We start from the raw sequence: 17,066 nt of genomic DNA on the forward strand, positions 1-17,066 counted from the left end.
AATCGCCTGCGAACAAGAACTCGCGCTCTTATCCTGTACACAACACAACAACCTCAACAACAAAAATGTCCTCCTCCGATAAATCCCTATATTATCCGACATGCTCCTCTTCCTGATCTTCCTCAACCTCGTATCTCGGATCGGCTAACTCCACTTCCTACGCCGATCCACTCCTACTGGCCGTCCTTCCTTTTCAACGTCTTCTTCTTCGTCTTCGCGCTCCGACTCGGTAACTCGGTGAGTCGAATATCCGATTTTTTCCTTTTTTGACCTGTGCTTTTTTCGTTGATTTTCGTATGAGAAAGCTTTGGTTTTTCGTTTGTTTGTGCTGATTTGTTCGACTTTGGTGTTTTTAAGGTTTAAGGATGGACCCGATGGACATCGTCGGGAAGTCCAAGGAGGACGCTTCGCTTCCGAAAGGTATACGGATTTTCATGCGTTTTGTTGATTTTTTTTGCTCCAATTTTACGTTTTTATTGAATATTTTGTGTGGGTGTTTTTTTTTTTTTTGGAATTTTGGTGATTTATTACTCTTCATTCATGAATTTTTTGTTATTTGTTCACATTTTCATGCGTTTTGTGTTTTAGCTTTGTCGTGGTTTTTTTTAACCTCCATCTTTGTTATTTTGATTTATATTTGAATTTGCAGTTATTTTGTTCAAATAAAGGTTTTATCTATATTTTATTATTTTTGCTTTGAAGATTAGGAAAAGAAAATTGGTCGAATTTGATGTAAAACAAAGATTTTCGTAGCATGTACTGTAAGGAAGACAGTGATGTTGACAGTTTTAGATTTTCGTAAATTTTTGTAAAAATATAAGAGATGTTTATTTCCTCATTATTTTTCTTCTTGTAGTTTTTGTTACGAGGCATGCAGAAAGGTTTATTGAACTTGATTATACATTGAATTCTGTGTGTAAAGAAGAAAGGATATTTATTAACAGAAAAAAAAGAAGAGGAAAAAAAAAGGAAAGTAAAGGATAAAATAGGCTTAACGTTGAGCTTAATTTGGTGGGTTTAGAATCTCTTGTGGAGATTTTAATGTATAGATAGATGTCGGTTGCTATGGATTCTTGATCCTATCTTGATGTTTAATTGTCCATGTAGGGGTGTGTGTAGGGTTTGCTTGCTGGTCCCAAGGAGTAGATTTTAATGAATTGTTTCTGAAAGGAATGAAGGACTGAATTTAAAAACTTCCGTTAGGACAATCTATACTCGGGGTATATTGAATCTTTCTCCGTTGCTTCGTTGTCACGAATAATTTTTCTCAAGTTATGCTTATTTTGTCATTGTTGTTTCAACCTATCTAGAAGCTTTTTTTTTCCTTGTTTAGGATTTTATGTTTTTACCTTTAAAGTTTTTCCTTTCTCGCTCCAGCGTCTTGTTCAGCGTCTTGTTCGTTAATGTTTTTCAGCTGTAATGGCAGCCATAATCGTCAATTTTTTTATGCTGTAATGGCATATGTAATTTCCCTTTCAAGTATAAACGTAATTCTGTCAGCGTTTTGTCGAAGTTTTAATCCTCTTTTTCACTCCAATAAGCTTCGGTTTGGGCATATTGGCATACCAGTGTGATCTTTATTTGTGAATTTTCTATACTTTCTGAAGGATATTGATTTGGTAGTGTGCTTGGTATTTTATTTTCAAAAGAAACAGTTTGGATATTTAATCCATTCTCTTCTCGAGACGAATTTGGAAGATCAATGATGTATGTGCAAGAAGAATATCATAATTATAATTAGAATGCGAGCTGTTTTGCTTTCTTTTGAGAAGTTTTTATCTGTTACTTCCCTTAAACAATAAGAAGTCAATATGCTTCCGAGTCATCTGCTTCCCCTAAGATTAGCTTTAAAGAGGACCCTTTTAACCTAACACAAATATCCCAAAAGTTCTAGCAATTTTTCTAAACCCAATTTTTGGCAACAAATTTTCTCACGTAATATGTCGGTGCAGCTACTAAATTGAATCTAAATAATGTTTTGGGTTATTCCATAAATGGTCCCTAAGGTTTGCTTTCATTTCCACTTTAGGCCCTGACTTTTCAAACGTCACGCAGTTGGTCCCTGAGGTTTTATTTTGTTTCAGTTTCAGTCCTTCTGTTATTTAGGTGTTAAACTTTGATGGAATCTATGTAAATTAAAGACCAAAATTGGAAACAACTAATATTTTGAGACTATATGTGGAAATTAACTTTTATTTTTTTTGAATTGTTTTTGTCCCTAAATTTTATATGTTTCCAATTTTAGTCCATGATTTTCACAAATTCCGTCAAATATTTAACACCAAGCTAACAAAATGATTGAAACTTAAATAAAGTAAGACCAACTGTGAGACCTTTTAATAGTCAGGGACCAAAGTGAGATTGAGAGTAAACCTTAGGGACCATTTGTGAGATTAACCCTAATGTTTTTAATCTTTTTCATTTTCACTTGTTGCGTTGATCACTCACTGACACAATTTGTGATTTATTGTCAGCAACCATGACCAAAATCATTAAGGAAATGTTGCCCCCAGATGTTCGCGTTGCAAGAGACGCTCAGGATCTTTTGATAGAGTGTTGTGTAGGTGAGGCCAGTAACTTCTTTTTCTTTTACTAAACTTAACTGTGAGACATATTCTATACTTAGTTTGTCTAAACATCAATATTGTGTCATTTCATACTGCATACTTGAATTTAATTTGTCAGGCGTCCGTTGTGCCATATCAGTTTCTCTATATTGTATGTCCCTACATTTGTTTCAAAGGTAATTTCTGAGAAATAGAGAATAAACAGTGAGATCCTTTGGTGGGACTACATGTATCCGCCTCCTGAGCATCAAGGACTGCACTGTTTTTTTGTAATATGTTATGTCGCATAGCTTACAGCTATTTCTGCTTCCCACAGCCACAACCATCAGAAAATAAGTTTCATATGAAAAGAGACGTGCACATAAATGTCCTACAAGTCTATAGATTATTACTTTTTCTCTTTAATCCTACATACTTATATGTTTTCTTTATGGATGTACGTTTGATTTGTCCAAATTATCAAATTTTCTATACCATCATGACGATGGCAATCATCTCATTGTGGTTGATCAGACGGTTGGACAGACTCATGGTGTGTCCGCATATTATTTCTTATTCGTGGTTAAATTTTAAGCGATCGACTTCAGATAATATATGACATGATGTCGAGCTTTTGTGTTATGTACCTTTACCTTGCTTTTATGTGGTATATTGTGAAGTTATGTTCTTTTATTGTTGAACCTTCTTCGTCTTTTCTGTGTTTGTGCAGAGTTTATAAACCTTATTTCATCAGAATCTAATGAAGTTTGTAGCAGAGAAGAGAAAAGGACTATAGCACCTGAGCATGTTCTTAAGGCGTTAGAGGTATTTAAACCCTGCTGAAACATATAATTTGTGTTTAAATTTGCATCATTGTTTATGCACGGAATGGATGTGTGTTTGAACTTCCTAAATGTTCGCATTATGCATCTCCATTTTTCTAGTTTATAAGGATTGCTATCCATTCCTATATTGGTAGTAACTGGAATCATTTGAAGTCTGATACGACTCATAATAGTGTTATTTAAGAGTGTCATCATATTGTTGGCAATCCTTCATGATACTTTTGAGATTTGATACTGTTGTTAGTCATGCCTAATACTGCTGACACCATATTGTTCCAATTATCTGCTGCCATCGAATATTCAGTAAAATTTGTGTCTATTCTGAATTCTCAAAAGAGCCTATGCATTTTCTGATAGTCTTTAAGGGGTTCTGTTACAAGTTTCTTTATAGTGTTATTTTGAAATTTGTAGCAGCCAATGGGATTTTAAAAACTAATGTTGTTGCAGCTTGAGTAAGATTGTGTCCTACTATCATCTAGATTGTGCCTGAAGAGTAGAGGTCTTATGTTTCTTCTAAATGATAAATTTACAAGCCTTTGAGATTGTAATTGGGATGAAGAGAATTATCTTCTCCTTTTTTGTGCTTTTACAAGTCTGAACATGGTAATGAGGGTAGAACACTTGCATTCTGTTCTTATATGCCTCACAAATCTATTTAAATTTGCATAACCTCCCAGTGTGTGTATAGTTGAACATGTCATTTTATAGTTTAGTATTTAGAGGCCTTTTGTTACAGTGGTACTTCTCCCATGTGATGATATCTTTTAGGTTTAACCTATATCATAAGTTAAGGGATCGTTCTTAAAATGGAGTTCCTCGTAGAATTAAATAGTAATCTCCATGATTTCATTTGCTTCAAGTTTATATTATCTTAAGCGCTGCCTTAGCGAAACTTAAATGTTGTTCTATTATCAGGTTCTTGGCTTTGGCGAGTACGTTGAAGAAGTTTATGCAGCATACGAGCAACACAAGCTTGAGACAATGGTAATTTGAAATTTTCTGCGGGCTCTTAATGAACATCTATTAGGAAAGTTTCCTTGTTGTAGCAGTTGATTTGTAACTGGTTTTGGCAAACTCTGTTTTGCGCCTGTCCAGATTACACACACTCGCACCCCTCCGCACGCAAACCAAGACTTGTTTTCATAGCATCGAGTCAGATTTGATTCTTATGAAAGGGGCCCCTCACTGTTGAATAGAAATTATGATTGTCTGAAGGCACTGTTGTACTGATAAAACTATGGATTTTCCAGCAGGACCTAAGAAGTGGCAAATGGAGCAATGGAGCAGAGATGACGGAGGAAGAAGCATTGGCTGAGCAGCAGCGGATGTTTGCTGAGGCACGCGCGAGGATGAATGGAGGGACCGCTGCACCCAAGCAACCAGAACCTGACCAAACTTTAGAGAGCTAACTTTAGAATTAGGATCTTTAGTTTCCATGAACTATAGGCAAGCATCTGAGACTTCCATTTTGTGCTTCTAATATCTCTGATGTTATGTACAAAATCATTGACTAGTTTGCTCGCCTATGTTAATATGTACTTCGATATGTATTCGTATTGTTGGATCCCTGTCTATAAAGGTAGTGTAAGTAACTAGTAAGCGTTTGTTGGAATTCACCTGTTAGAAAATGTATGTAAATTATTTCTTTTAGGTCTTATTTAAGGGGCCACTTTGGGTCATTGTCCTTCTTTTTAAGTCTGCATTAACATAAGAAGGCTTCAAGCACACCCACTATGTTGGCATTTTGTTTTTCGTCTGGTTCTCTCGCCAAGAAAAAGAACAATGCTCGGTACAATGATGGCCATTTTCTTGCCTTGTACTTTTGGAACACACAGCAAAGTATTAGGTCATGGTATCTAGAAAATGCTTTTCTTGGAAAAGTAATTTATATGCATTTTTCCATGCTACCATTTCACAAGTTTTAAACTCAATATTCGTGGTCGTTGCCTTGGCAACCCTCGAAACAGATTCCATCGAACCATAGAACGGGTGGCCTGTTAGCATGCAGGTAGCGTGCTCATTAATATAGTAGAACTATACTGTGAGTAGAGTTAAATAGTTGTTAGCTGTGCGAGGTGTCAGCTTGGACGCTGAGCTTGCTATGCAGTTAACGGTCTAATATTGTTATGCGACAGTTTGGTATTGTATGTGGTCTGATATTGTTATGCGACAGTTTGGTATTGTATGTGGTCTGATATTGTTATGCGACAGTTTGGTATTGTATGTGGTCTGATATTGTTATGCGACAGTTTGGTATTGTATGTGACATCGATAAATAGCTGTTATATCTGCTTTGGTGGTGGTTGGTTAGGCAACTGCAAATTAGATTCAACTAGAGGTGACATATGGTGGAACCGGTTGAACTGTGAGAGAGCTTGTTGAGAAGCCAGTATATCAGTATTACGAGTCCAATACACTATCATGTTTTACTGTTATGTGACAAGCTTAAATGTAATGTTTTTAGCACTAAAGGCTGCTATTTAACGGCTGTTGGATGGTGTCAATTTGTAGATGATGCTTCAATCTTTAGGTGGGACCAATGAGATTAAGGGGGGGTGGGGGTGCCTTGGTGGGGTCCCCACAGACACTGAGGTCAAGTCAGTTCGCAGGTTGGTGAAATGTATACTCTGCACCCAACATAAGCATGAGAATTCAGTGGACTATAGAACCATCTCATAACACTGGCAAACACCTCTGCCCCAGAAGACATGGGGTTTTTGAGAAGGGTGTAATTGTAATGTATTTTGTGTTTGTGTCTGGTTTTCTGGCGTGTTCTATTTTGCATAGTGATGATGGGGTTTTTTGGCTTTGAGTGTGAAGAATGAGATGGCAATTTTTTGTGTTGTGGGTTTTTGGCTTTGGCAAATAGGACTACTGTTTTTTGGGTTTGGGGATTCAAGTCAAAAGAAGTTCAGTCAAGCAAAAACCCCTTCTCTCCCTTGCCCCACAGGAAAGTGAAATTACACACACATTGTCCCCTTAGATTCCTTTCTTTTCTATTTGAAAAACCCACTTCCTCACTCACTCCTCTCTCTCTCTCTCTCTCATTTCCAAAATCAGTTTTGTGGGCCACCCTTTGTTTCTTTTGTCAGGATTCTCTGGGGCTAACCTCAAAATGACTGGAAAACAAAAAAAAATTTAACCAAAGCCCCCACACATCATAAAAGAGGAGCAACCAAAGAATAACTCTCTTATATCTCTCTCCCTCTCTCTTCACCCACTCTCTTTAAGAGCTTCCCCTCTCACTTTGATTTTTCTTCCTCAGATGAGAACAGTCATGGCATCAAAACCCCAAGACTCCTCTTCTTCAAAGAGACACTTCCACTGGACAAAGAAGGTTGGAAATGAAGATGATGATGATTATGATCATGAAGTCATCCCAAGCCTCAAGTCCTCTTCTTCCTCAAAGGAAGTGAAGAAAGACCACCACCACAACAACAACAACAACAACAACAACATTGGGAAAGAGTTTATCTCTGGACCAGAACCTCAAGTTGTGGCTTCACCACAAGCTCCAAGAAGAAAGCTTCCACAAGTAGCCGTTGCAAGGCTGAGGTCAGTACTAACTGCCTTTGGAAGGAACCGTTCAAGCTTGCCTTTTGGTCTTGGTCCAAGAGTTGTTGGCACCCTTTTTGGCTCTAGGCGTGGCCATGTCCATTTTGCATTTCAAAAGGACCCAAACTCACAGCCAGCTTTTCTAATTGAGCTTGCCACGCCCATCAGCGGTTTGGTCAAGGAAATGGCATCTGGGCTTGTCAGGATTGCCTTGGAGTGTGATAAGGAAAAGGAGGAGGAGAAAAAGGGCGTGAGATTGTTGGAAGAGCCAGTTTGGAGGACATATTGTAATGGCAAGAAGTGTGGGTTTGCCACTAGGAGGGATTGTGGGGCCAAGGAGTGGAAGATTTTGAAGGCTGTGGAGCCAATTTCTATGGGGGCTGGTGTGTTGCCTGGGATTGAAGATGAGGCTGGCTCAGATGGTGAACTCATGTACATGAGGGCTAAGTTTGAGAGGATTGTGGGGTCCAGAGATTCTGAGGCTTTCTATATGATGAACCCTGATAGCAATGGAGCTCCTGAGCTTAGTATCTATTTGCTTAGAGTTTGAGCCTGCCAAAGTTGAAGTCTCAGTTTCTGAATTAGTCAAAATTTCCATTTTGGGGGGCATGGAGAGATACTTAAAAGAGTGATTAATCTAAAGTGATACTTGTTTTAGCTCTTCAATCAGTAAGCTTGAGGAGCACTAGATGTACCCAAGTATTGCTTTTTTACTTTTTTTTTTTTTTTTGGGTATATTTGGAGAAAAATGGTTAAGTGGGGTTATTGTATTTTGTTAGTTTAGGTGGAGGGCAATACATTGTAACATGATGGTTGGTGGGGTCATGAGGGTAAGGTGTATATGTATAGTTTCTTCTTTTTGCAATCCTTTATTAAGTGATGATGAGACAAAGAGGCCAATGCAATCATGACTGTCTTTGCATTTTGGCTAATTTTCTTCCTCTTTTCATACAGTGCTCATTTTGGTATGGATTTACCTTTCAATATGGATGGGGACAACAAATGGATGGACCAATTCCAAACTAGAAAAAGAATCCTACTTCTATTTGTGATTTTGGGTGCTTCTTTGTTTTGGTATTCACTCTGCTTCCTTGTCAATACACCCAACAAAACGCAGAATTGATGTAATAATGTATATGGATTGTAAATCTATCCATTTCAACTTGGTTTCTGTCTTCTTATTCCATGAGAGTTGTATTTATTTCACACTACAATTGGGTAGTTGTACTGCGAAGCTAATCTGCTGAAATGCCTTATCTATGAGGTAATTACTCACTTTCACAATTGGTTGGCTTGTCAAGAAACGGTCCAAATCCTAAACTCTCTGCTTTAATGGCATAGAGAAAGCAGAAGAATGATTTAATGGCTTCTTACTCATGTCACAATTACAGTGACAACTTATCATAATAAATATTTTTCTACCAAGTGATAAAACTTTCCAAATGTTAATTACAAAGTGTTGTTTTTGCAGTTTTATAACAAAGAAAAAAAGGGAGAGAAATTAATGACGCAAAGATGCAACATTGTTCCTTTTTGTCTGTGGAAGGACAACTTCTTTTCCTTTTATCTGCCATGGACCATAACTTCAATGATATGTTCATTGTCTTCTTCTTTACCTTTTCTTTTTCTTGGGCTGAAATTGTCTCTTCTTTACTTGGTCATTCATTTTCTTTCACTGTTTACGTTGGATCTATGAGCAATAATGTTTCACACATACATCCATCTCATAAAAATGTAAAACATTTGGTCTTAAATAAAAATAAAAATAAAAACATTTGGTCCAAAAGTATTATAAGGGTGTTCCAATCATTGCTTTTGATATGTATATGTAATTTTGTGTGGGAATGATCCCAAGAACATTTTATTTAAAAACTAATCATAGAAGTCATCAAAAGCAAAATACAAAAGGGAAATGCAAGCCCAATTCCTGACAGCAGAATTTGGCTTTTCTCATATTGTTGACTGCTTTTTCCCCTCTATTTCTTTCTCTCACTCTTCCTTTTTTTTTCTTTTTTTTTTTCCTGGTTTTTTTGGGTACTTCAAACCATGAGGATTGCCTTTAACCATGGTGTTTTGAATCTTTTGATTCTCTGCTGATCTTAGACTATTTCCACTATTACTACAACTTTTTATAGCTGCGCCTCTTAAATTGTAGCCCACCACCTATTAATCTATACTAGTAAATACAATTGACATCTTTAACCCACTTACTCAAAGTCAAAAAATAAAAAGGAAATATAGTCATAATATAAGACGATAAGTATACCAAACTTTATATCTTATTCATGGAAAACTCTGTAGTATACTTTAGACTATGTACCTGATATTGTTGTATTTCCTTAAAAGTTTGGTTTATACCATCAGCTTATGGTTATTTCATAAATATCCTTTGAATGATGTACCTTGTTAAATATGTCCCTAAACTTTATAAAGATGTTAACTGTATAAAGTCATTCATTTTACCCCTTAATTATAAAATACCTCTTGAACGGTGTAATTTTAAAAATATCCGGAACAATTGATTTTACGGAAATAGTAAAAAATATGCGAATATGAAAAGCTTAAGCAAGTATATATGCCAACTTTTAGTTATAGAAATTAGTAGGCCATAACTTGTCAAATTATGGTTAATAACCATATAAGTTATGGACAAACTTGTTAAGTTATGGTTCATAGTCAGACAAGTTATGGATAAAAATCGTGATTTATGGACAATAACTTGTCAAGTTATGGTTCATAACCAGACAAGTTATGGACAAAAACAGTAATTTGGCCTATTTATTAACTTATGTAAATTATTTACCTATTAATTTTAATTCATTTCAAGACTTGGCCTATTTTCCTCTTTCTCCCTTGATTTTATGTCTAATGTCAACTTGGCCGCCGATTTTTTAAACAATCACGGACAGTGGGCTGAAAAAATCAATAATTCGAGAGGTAAATTGACTTAAAACTAATATTTTGAGGGAATTCATGAAATACCATATAGTGTTATATCATCATTTTGTCAATATTATAGGCGGATCTCGACATAATAGGTATCTTGAACAATTTTTATATAATTTAATCCTTCATAAAATTCGGGGAGCATGTTGAATTAGGGCACATAGTTTAAGGGACATTTATGAAGTTAATTTGAAGATATATCTTATATCTAACAAAATTTGTTGGACCAGACAGACTATGAAATAATGTTCCGTGTGCACAGAATACCTCAATAACACCTTGTTTAAAGAAACTAAAATTGATGTATAAAGTAAATTGCGGAATAATAAAGGAACAAGTGGTATGGTTCTTTAACGTGGTCAAAAATCTTTTCGGGAAAAAAAAACTAAGTTTCTAATCACACCAGATAGAAAGGGGATTCCACTATCACCAAACTACATTTACATTGGATTGGAATTACAAGAAACCTTCCTAAATTTACACCAACACCTAACCCACGATAACTCCTTTTGACTCACTTCAGACTCCTCGCCTTACTCTAAGTTTCCTACGTGCCTTCGGTCCTCTTGACCTACTCCAAGTGCGATACTCACCTTCAGTTCTCTTGACTTACTCCAAGCGCCACAATCCACCTTCAGCCCCTTCTCAACATTACTTCAAATTCTTCAAAAGTCTGCAGACAACAAGGTTGAGAGCAATGAATGAAGCTTACGATAATTGCTCTGGTTTTCTCTCACACTTAAGCTTAAATAAGAACACTCAAATTATCTCTCGTTGGACTCTTAAGTTCTCAATCTAGGTCATCATTAGAGAGGTTGATCATGATCTCTACTTGAATTTGATTTCAGATAAAAACTTCATATTTAAATCCTCCTAAAATTCCAGCTGTCTTCAGTAACTATTGTTCAAATGGTATCTCAAACTTTGCATTGTGTGGACAAACAATTCATTTTTTGATTTTATTGCCTGAACAAAATACCTGAATCTAAAATGTCAAGACACTCAAAACAGACTAACGAGAGCTGTTAGTTCAAATTCAAACTAGATCTAAATTATATTTGCAAAAACATGCAGATAACCACTGTAAAACTTAGTCAATAAGCAGAATAATGCTAAGATGAATCTACACTCAATTAAGCACTAGGATTAATTCCACAAAATTTGACTTGGAGACAACTAACCTAATAGAAGAGATAAGCTTAAAATTTAAAATCTAGAACTTAAATTTAAAATCACAACTTCCACATGAAATCAGCACAATATTCCTTGTTAAGTATCAAACCGAATAATCAAAAGATAAGCACCAAACAATACAAACATTAAATCCCCGAGTATATCTGCAATACAAATTTAAATTAGATCAGCAACAAATAATTAAATTAATTTTAATACAAGGTTGCCAACAAAATATACTTGGGAATAAAATACCTAACAAAATCTAATAACGTTATAATCGTTTAGAAGCACAGCGTTACTCGGCAGTAGGTTTTTATTTATCAACAACCTTCTCCAGTAATGTATTATATTAACATCTATTTTTTTTTTTCATACTTTTTCATTCTGATATAATTTTAACTTCTCTTTCTAATTTCAAGGGTTCAGCTTCACTAAGCACGCCTTTTCTTTTCTTCTGTTTCACACTGCAGGAATCAAGATAGGAACCGGAAGCAGAACAGAGCAGAGAAGGGAATTGTTATCAGAGGATGTGGGTCCAAGCAGAAGCCAATAAATATATATACATATATATATATATATATATATTCAGGATTAGCTTATCACATAACCCGAGGAGCGTTTTTGATTATCTACTCATCATTCTTCAAAACTTTCAAAAGCTGCTTGCTCTACATCTCGTAAAGTTAGCCCACGCTGCTTTATTTATTTATTTATACCATTATTATTATCCCAATAAACGGCAATCTTTTCTCTTTTATGTTCCACAAAATGTGCAGTCAAATAGAATCGATAAAATAAAATAAAAAATAAGAATGAGAAAGAGAGATAATTAAAGTGTTTTCATGGTATTGGTACATGGCTAAAAAGCCCTTAAACAATCCTAGTTGTCTAGAGCCGTTAGCTCTATTATTTTGCAAATCTTTAATTACATAAATTTTTTATTTTTATATTTTTAAATCCTTTATGCCTCATCAGATTCAGAAATTTATATCAGTGGGAGTACTTACTAAAGAAAATTCTAAGAAGTTTTCATAAGAAAAAAAGATATAAATATAAGTTTAGGTGCCAAAAAGATCAAAATACATAGTTGGTTGTTGATATAAATAAAATATAGAAAAATAAATAAAAATAACATATCAAAGTATATAAAGAGAAGAGGAGTTGTGTAGTTATAAAACTTTAAAAATAAAACATGAAAAGAAATTTTAAATATAGCATAAATTTAAAAGAAAAAACTAGGTGGGGGAGTTGAGTTGGAGCACGTGTCCCTACAGGGCCCCCACCTAGATACGTCTATATGCCTCGTGAATTTTGATGTCATTTTTTATTTACCCTTTCATGCTTAAAATCTTTCATTTTGTCCTTTTATTTTTTAATTTAATGTGTTTCGTTGGAGTATTTGTTAAAATCAGACAAAAAAAGGAGGTTTATTTTCTTTATTATTTTTTGCTATATAAAAAAGAGGGGAAGAGGAGTGTGATCATGTGATCTTTTTTATTTATTTTTAATAGAATTGTAACAAAAAGACCATGCGATTTGAGTACCTCATTTTTTCTATTTGTTTTTAACATAAATTCTAATAGAAAAGGGATTAAATAAGACTACTTCAAAATTTAATAGGCAAAGTAAATTTTTTAAAGGATAAATTGCACAAATGGTCTCCAAACTCTTTAAAATGTGACAGTTTGATCCACAAACTTTTTATTTGACGAAACGAACATCAAACTATTTAAAAAGGTACAATGTAGTCTTTTTCGTCAGATACTGTCTAAAAAGTAACGGCATAATAACCTAAAAAGATGACATTATGGTCCCTCATTTTTTTATGAGGTGATTTTTTAGTCTCAATCGACTTTAATAGGTTAGGATTTAGTCTCTATTTTTTGATGACATTTAACAGAAATGACGACCCTACACCGTTTTAAATAGTTTAGGGCTCGTTTCATTGAAAAAAAAAAATTTGAAAACCAAATTGTCATCTTTTAACAAGTTTAGAGACCATTCGTGTCAATTACTTTTTTAAATTCAAAAATTAAACAAGAATTGACTCTAAATTTTAAGGAACACCATTGAGAATAATTCTATAAACCTCTACCAAGTAGGCCACTGCAACTTGGCTCGAGATAGGACCGAGATAGGACCTTACCAGTCACTTACTAGTAGGTCCTTGTTGGCTCGTTTGAGTCACTTTTTCAGTTGAGTATAGTCTATAAAACTCCTTTTTTTTTTTTTTTTTTTTTTCAGAAGAAACTGTAAACTATTTTTGATAAAGTTTAGGCAAAAATCCAGTTGCTAAGAGGTGTTACATGCTAAATTACAGGCCTAACACGACTTAACTCTCATAACAAATAAAATATGGCATAATGAACAACGTAAACACTAATTAATAGTGATTAAGCCGTCCACACAACTAAACTAGACCTTGTTAAAAAGCAAAGCCAAATTTCTTTTCTTTTAAAAATGCAAAGTGCAAAAGCATGCCTTACTTATAAAAAAATAATAATAATAAAAGTTAGATTTTTTTTTGGCACGCTCCAGATTTATTCTGGCTTAGCCATAGTTGAGAATTTTGTTTTTTTTTCTTTTAACAATGGACTAGTGGAGGGCAATTATTGGACAAATATTGAAATGTTTAAATAGGTCTAGCTAACTTTTAGGCTTTATTATTATTGTTTTCTATGGATTAGTGGCTAAATCCTAATGTAACATGCTAAAAATAATTAGTGTGAGTGGTTTAATATCTTAACAATCAATTTAATGATTAATACAATTGAATCTAATGATTGTCATAAATAGTTAACGAATGATTTGGGTGAACACTAAACAATGTGGCTAATGGGTCATATGCCATGCTGAGTGATGATAGCAGATCTGGGGCCCAAACACAGAACGGCTAAAAGGGGACGTTAGATTATTAGCCCAGCCCATATGTTCTCAGGTTAGTGGTGGTTTTAATATTGGAATGCTGATCTAGAAGATACATCTGAGAGCTAGTGTACATAATATAACGGAGAAAATTATAGAATTTATCTTTAAAATTTTTTTATTATTAATAAATATTCTTTTATTAGTGTAATTATTTAAGTAAAAAGGGAAAATTTTTGATAAGAACTCTTCTAAATTTGCAAGTCCCTCCTTAAACTTTCAAGTTTGGCAAATCACTCCTTGTATTTAACAAAACATTGTAGGTAGAGTACCACCTAATCAATGGTGACTATTAAAATTTAGATGGAAAAGTCTTTGCACAAGTTACATAATCCCATTTGAAAGGAGATAAAGATGGAGGGCATTAATTTGAGGACATTTCATTTCAAATTTTAATTTGTGAATACTCTGTAACTCTGCGCAATATTTTGCTAAATTTACAGGATAATTTACCATATTCACAGTTCAGTGGCAACTTGACAATTCGATCAAATTTAAGAGAAATTTGACTGGGCGGCCTTCTGAGAGTGTAGAGGGATTAAGAAGAGTTGTTGTGGCGACTGATATTGGGAAAATCGAATACAGAAGACAAAAGGGTCTCTGATACAAATGACATTCTTTTCAAATGTTCCAATCGGCTATTTGACTAATTTACTAAAGTTGCCGAGCCCTCATTTATGCTTAAATTCCCAAAATTTTAGGGACAAAACCGTCAGGAAACCTAACAAAAATTGTAAATAAAAACATTGATTCGGAAGGAAAGAGCAATTGTCACCGGTCACAGTTTGTTGTCTGGTCTCTTCATGATGCGAAACACATCATCTTTACACTATGCAATTAATTTGTGATGCTTTTCGGTTAGCTTTAAATTTTGCCAACCCATTCAGGCAATTAAATTTTATGCCTCTACTATTTTTTATTTTTAAATTCTTTGGAATGCTTGTGTAGGAGATGATGCATGTATGCATTTTCTTATTTGTGAGGTGGTGCCCAATAAAAACAAAAAATGAATCAATAAATAAATTGGAGAAAGAGGAAAATATGCCCAGACTTGAGATGAATTAAAATTAATAGGCCAATAATTTACATAAGTTAATAAATATGCCAAATTACTGTTTTCGTCCATAACTTGTTTGGTTATGAACCATAACTTGACAAGTTATTCCCGGTTTTTATCCATAACTTGTCTGGTTATGAACCATAACTTAACAAGTTTATCCATAACTTATCTGGTTATAAACCATAACTTGGCAAGTTATGACCTATTAATTTCTATAATTAAAAGTTGGCATATATACTTTCTTAAACTTTTCATATTGGCCTATTTCCTACTATTTTCCTAAATAAATCACACATCATAGTCGCACTTTGGTGTCGAATTCACATGAATTTATAGTTTGGAAGGTTGAGATGTGACGTCTGCAAGAAAAACAATTGTCTATCGCCTTATAAATTTACATAATTTTATGGTCGGACATGGAAAAACATACTATCGGGAGGATTTTATTTTTCGCCAATAAATTTATACCATAAATTGTCTATTCTGTTTTTTTTAATATTATTTTAATCAAATCCGTCGATCAGAAAAGCGCATTACTGCAAAAGGACCCAATTTATATAGAATTCACATGAAATCAAATGAATTGTTGAGATGGGAGATATACAACACCTAAATATGCATCGTGTTTCTCTCGTCCTTTGCCCTTTGAAATGCAAGTGCACCAATAATAAGGGATATGCATTATCTATACTTAGTGATTTGAGTTTGTAAAAACAATTAAATCTTAAATTTTGGATATTCTCAAATTTGTGCTTTTAAATTTAAAATTTATGTCAAATTTATGGGTTCATTTGGTAACGTTTTAAAAATAATTTTGTTTTCAATATAAAAATAAAAATGAGATTATTTTGATAATTAATTTTAAAATTACGTTTAGTTAGTTTTTTAAGAGATTGTTTTGAGTATAATAAAAAAGTGAAATCGTGTTTAGTTATAATTATTAATTAATATATTATAACATTGTTGATAAGTACTAGAAAATAAAAACAGAAAAAGAAAAACAACTTTAAATTATTTTCTAATTTCTTCACAAAAATTATTCTTACTGTTGTAAAGTTACAATGTGTGATCTTATAAGCTTCTTCTTTTCTTTTCTTTTCTTTTTTTTAATGCAATGGTGAGGAGAGAGCTCCTCACTGCTCCTAGGCGATGGTGAGGAGATCCAGAAGAGCTCCTCCACGCAAGCTCCGGTGAGAAAGCTTGGTGGCGGCGATGGCGGCGGCAGCTGACTATTGTATGGGAAAGAGAGAAAAGAAAGAGGAGAACGTGTAAATTAAAAATCCTAATAAATGTATTTAAGGATATTTTAATCCTTTTAGTTGAAATCTTGTTCTGCCACATGGCAAAAAATGAATAGTTTAATCGATCCTCACGTGTCTTTTGTGGCATGCATAGTAACTATTTCAAAAGTATAATTGAGCCAAGCCGTTTTTCTACTTAATTGAGCCTTGACACCTCTAATTATAAGTTACAAAAACTTGTTTAAAATTACAAGAGGAAGAAAGAAATTTGTAATTCCATACACAACGAATTGAAGAAGAAATGAAATAAATAAATGAAGGCACTCGTGTATAGAATGGTCGATAAATTGCAATAAAATAATCTGCAATTTCTACAAAATAAATAAATAAATAAATAAATAAGAAGTCTAACACATATGTGGCACAGACACCATACAACAGATGATCATGTGAAGGATTTAAACAATAAACAATGGAATCTCAAATTTGAGGCTTAATTGATTAGAAATGCATACAATTTAGGAACAACAGAGAGAATACATGGTTAGTTCACATAGTAAATCATTGGGTAAATTACAAAAGTATATCTCGTAATTTCAACTTTTTCTTAGTTTAGCCCTGTATTTTTAGAAAGTACAAAAGAATCCTCTAAATTGGAAAATATATTTCAATTTTATTCTTTTCACAGTTTCTTAGGCAGAAGAACTACTAATCCTTCAAAAACAATGATGTGGTGTTGTTTAAAATATTTTTCGAAACTATTTAAGGGTAT

At 33.9% G+C, this 17,066-nt stretch overlaps 2 protein-coding genes across 2 annotated transcripts; both read left to right on the forward strand.

The window, feature by feature from the left end:
• On the forward strand, positions 1-5,084 carry LOC21405090 (protein Dr1 homolog). The gene is made up of 6 exons (XM_024174998.1): positions 1-237; positions 358-420; positions 2,475-2,564; positions 3,277-3,371; positions 4,307-4,375; positions 4,642-5,084. Exons 2-6 carry the CDS (start codon positions 366-368, stop codon positions 4,798-4,800), a joined length of 468 nt encoding a protein of 155 aa, XP_024030766.1. The 5' UTR covers positions 1-237; positions 358-365; the 3' UTR covers positions 4,801-5,084.
• Positions 5,085-6,021: 937 nt separating this feature from the next.
• On the forward strand, positions 6,022-8,058 carry LOC21405091 (protein MIZU-KUSSEI 1). Its single transcript, XM_010112471.2, has one exon. The coding sequence runs from the start codon at positions 6,657-6,659 to the stop codon at positions 7,494-7,496; it is 840 nt and encodes a 279-aa protein (XP_010110773.2). The 5' UTR covers positions 6,022-6,656; the 3' UTR covers positions 7,497-8,058.
• The last annotated feature ends 9,008 nt before the right edge of the window (positions 8,059-17,066 follow it).

Source organism: Morus notabilis, unplaced genomic scaffold (genome assembly GCF_000414095.1).
Source record: "Morus notabilis unplaced genomic scaffold, ASM41409v2 Scaffold16, whole genome shotgun sequence".
Taxonomy (NCBI): Eukaryota; Viridiplantae; Streptophyta; class Magnoliopsida; order Rosales; family Moraceae; genus Morus; species Morus notabilis.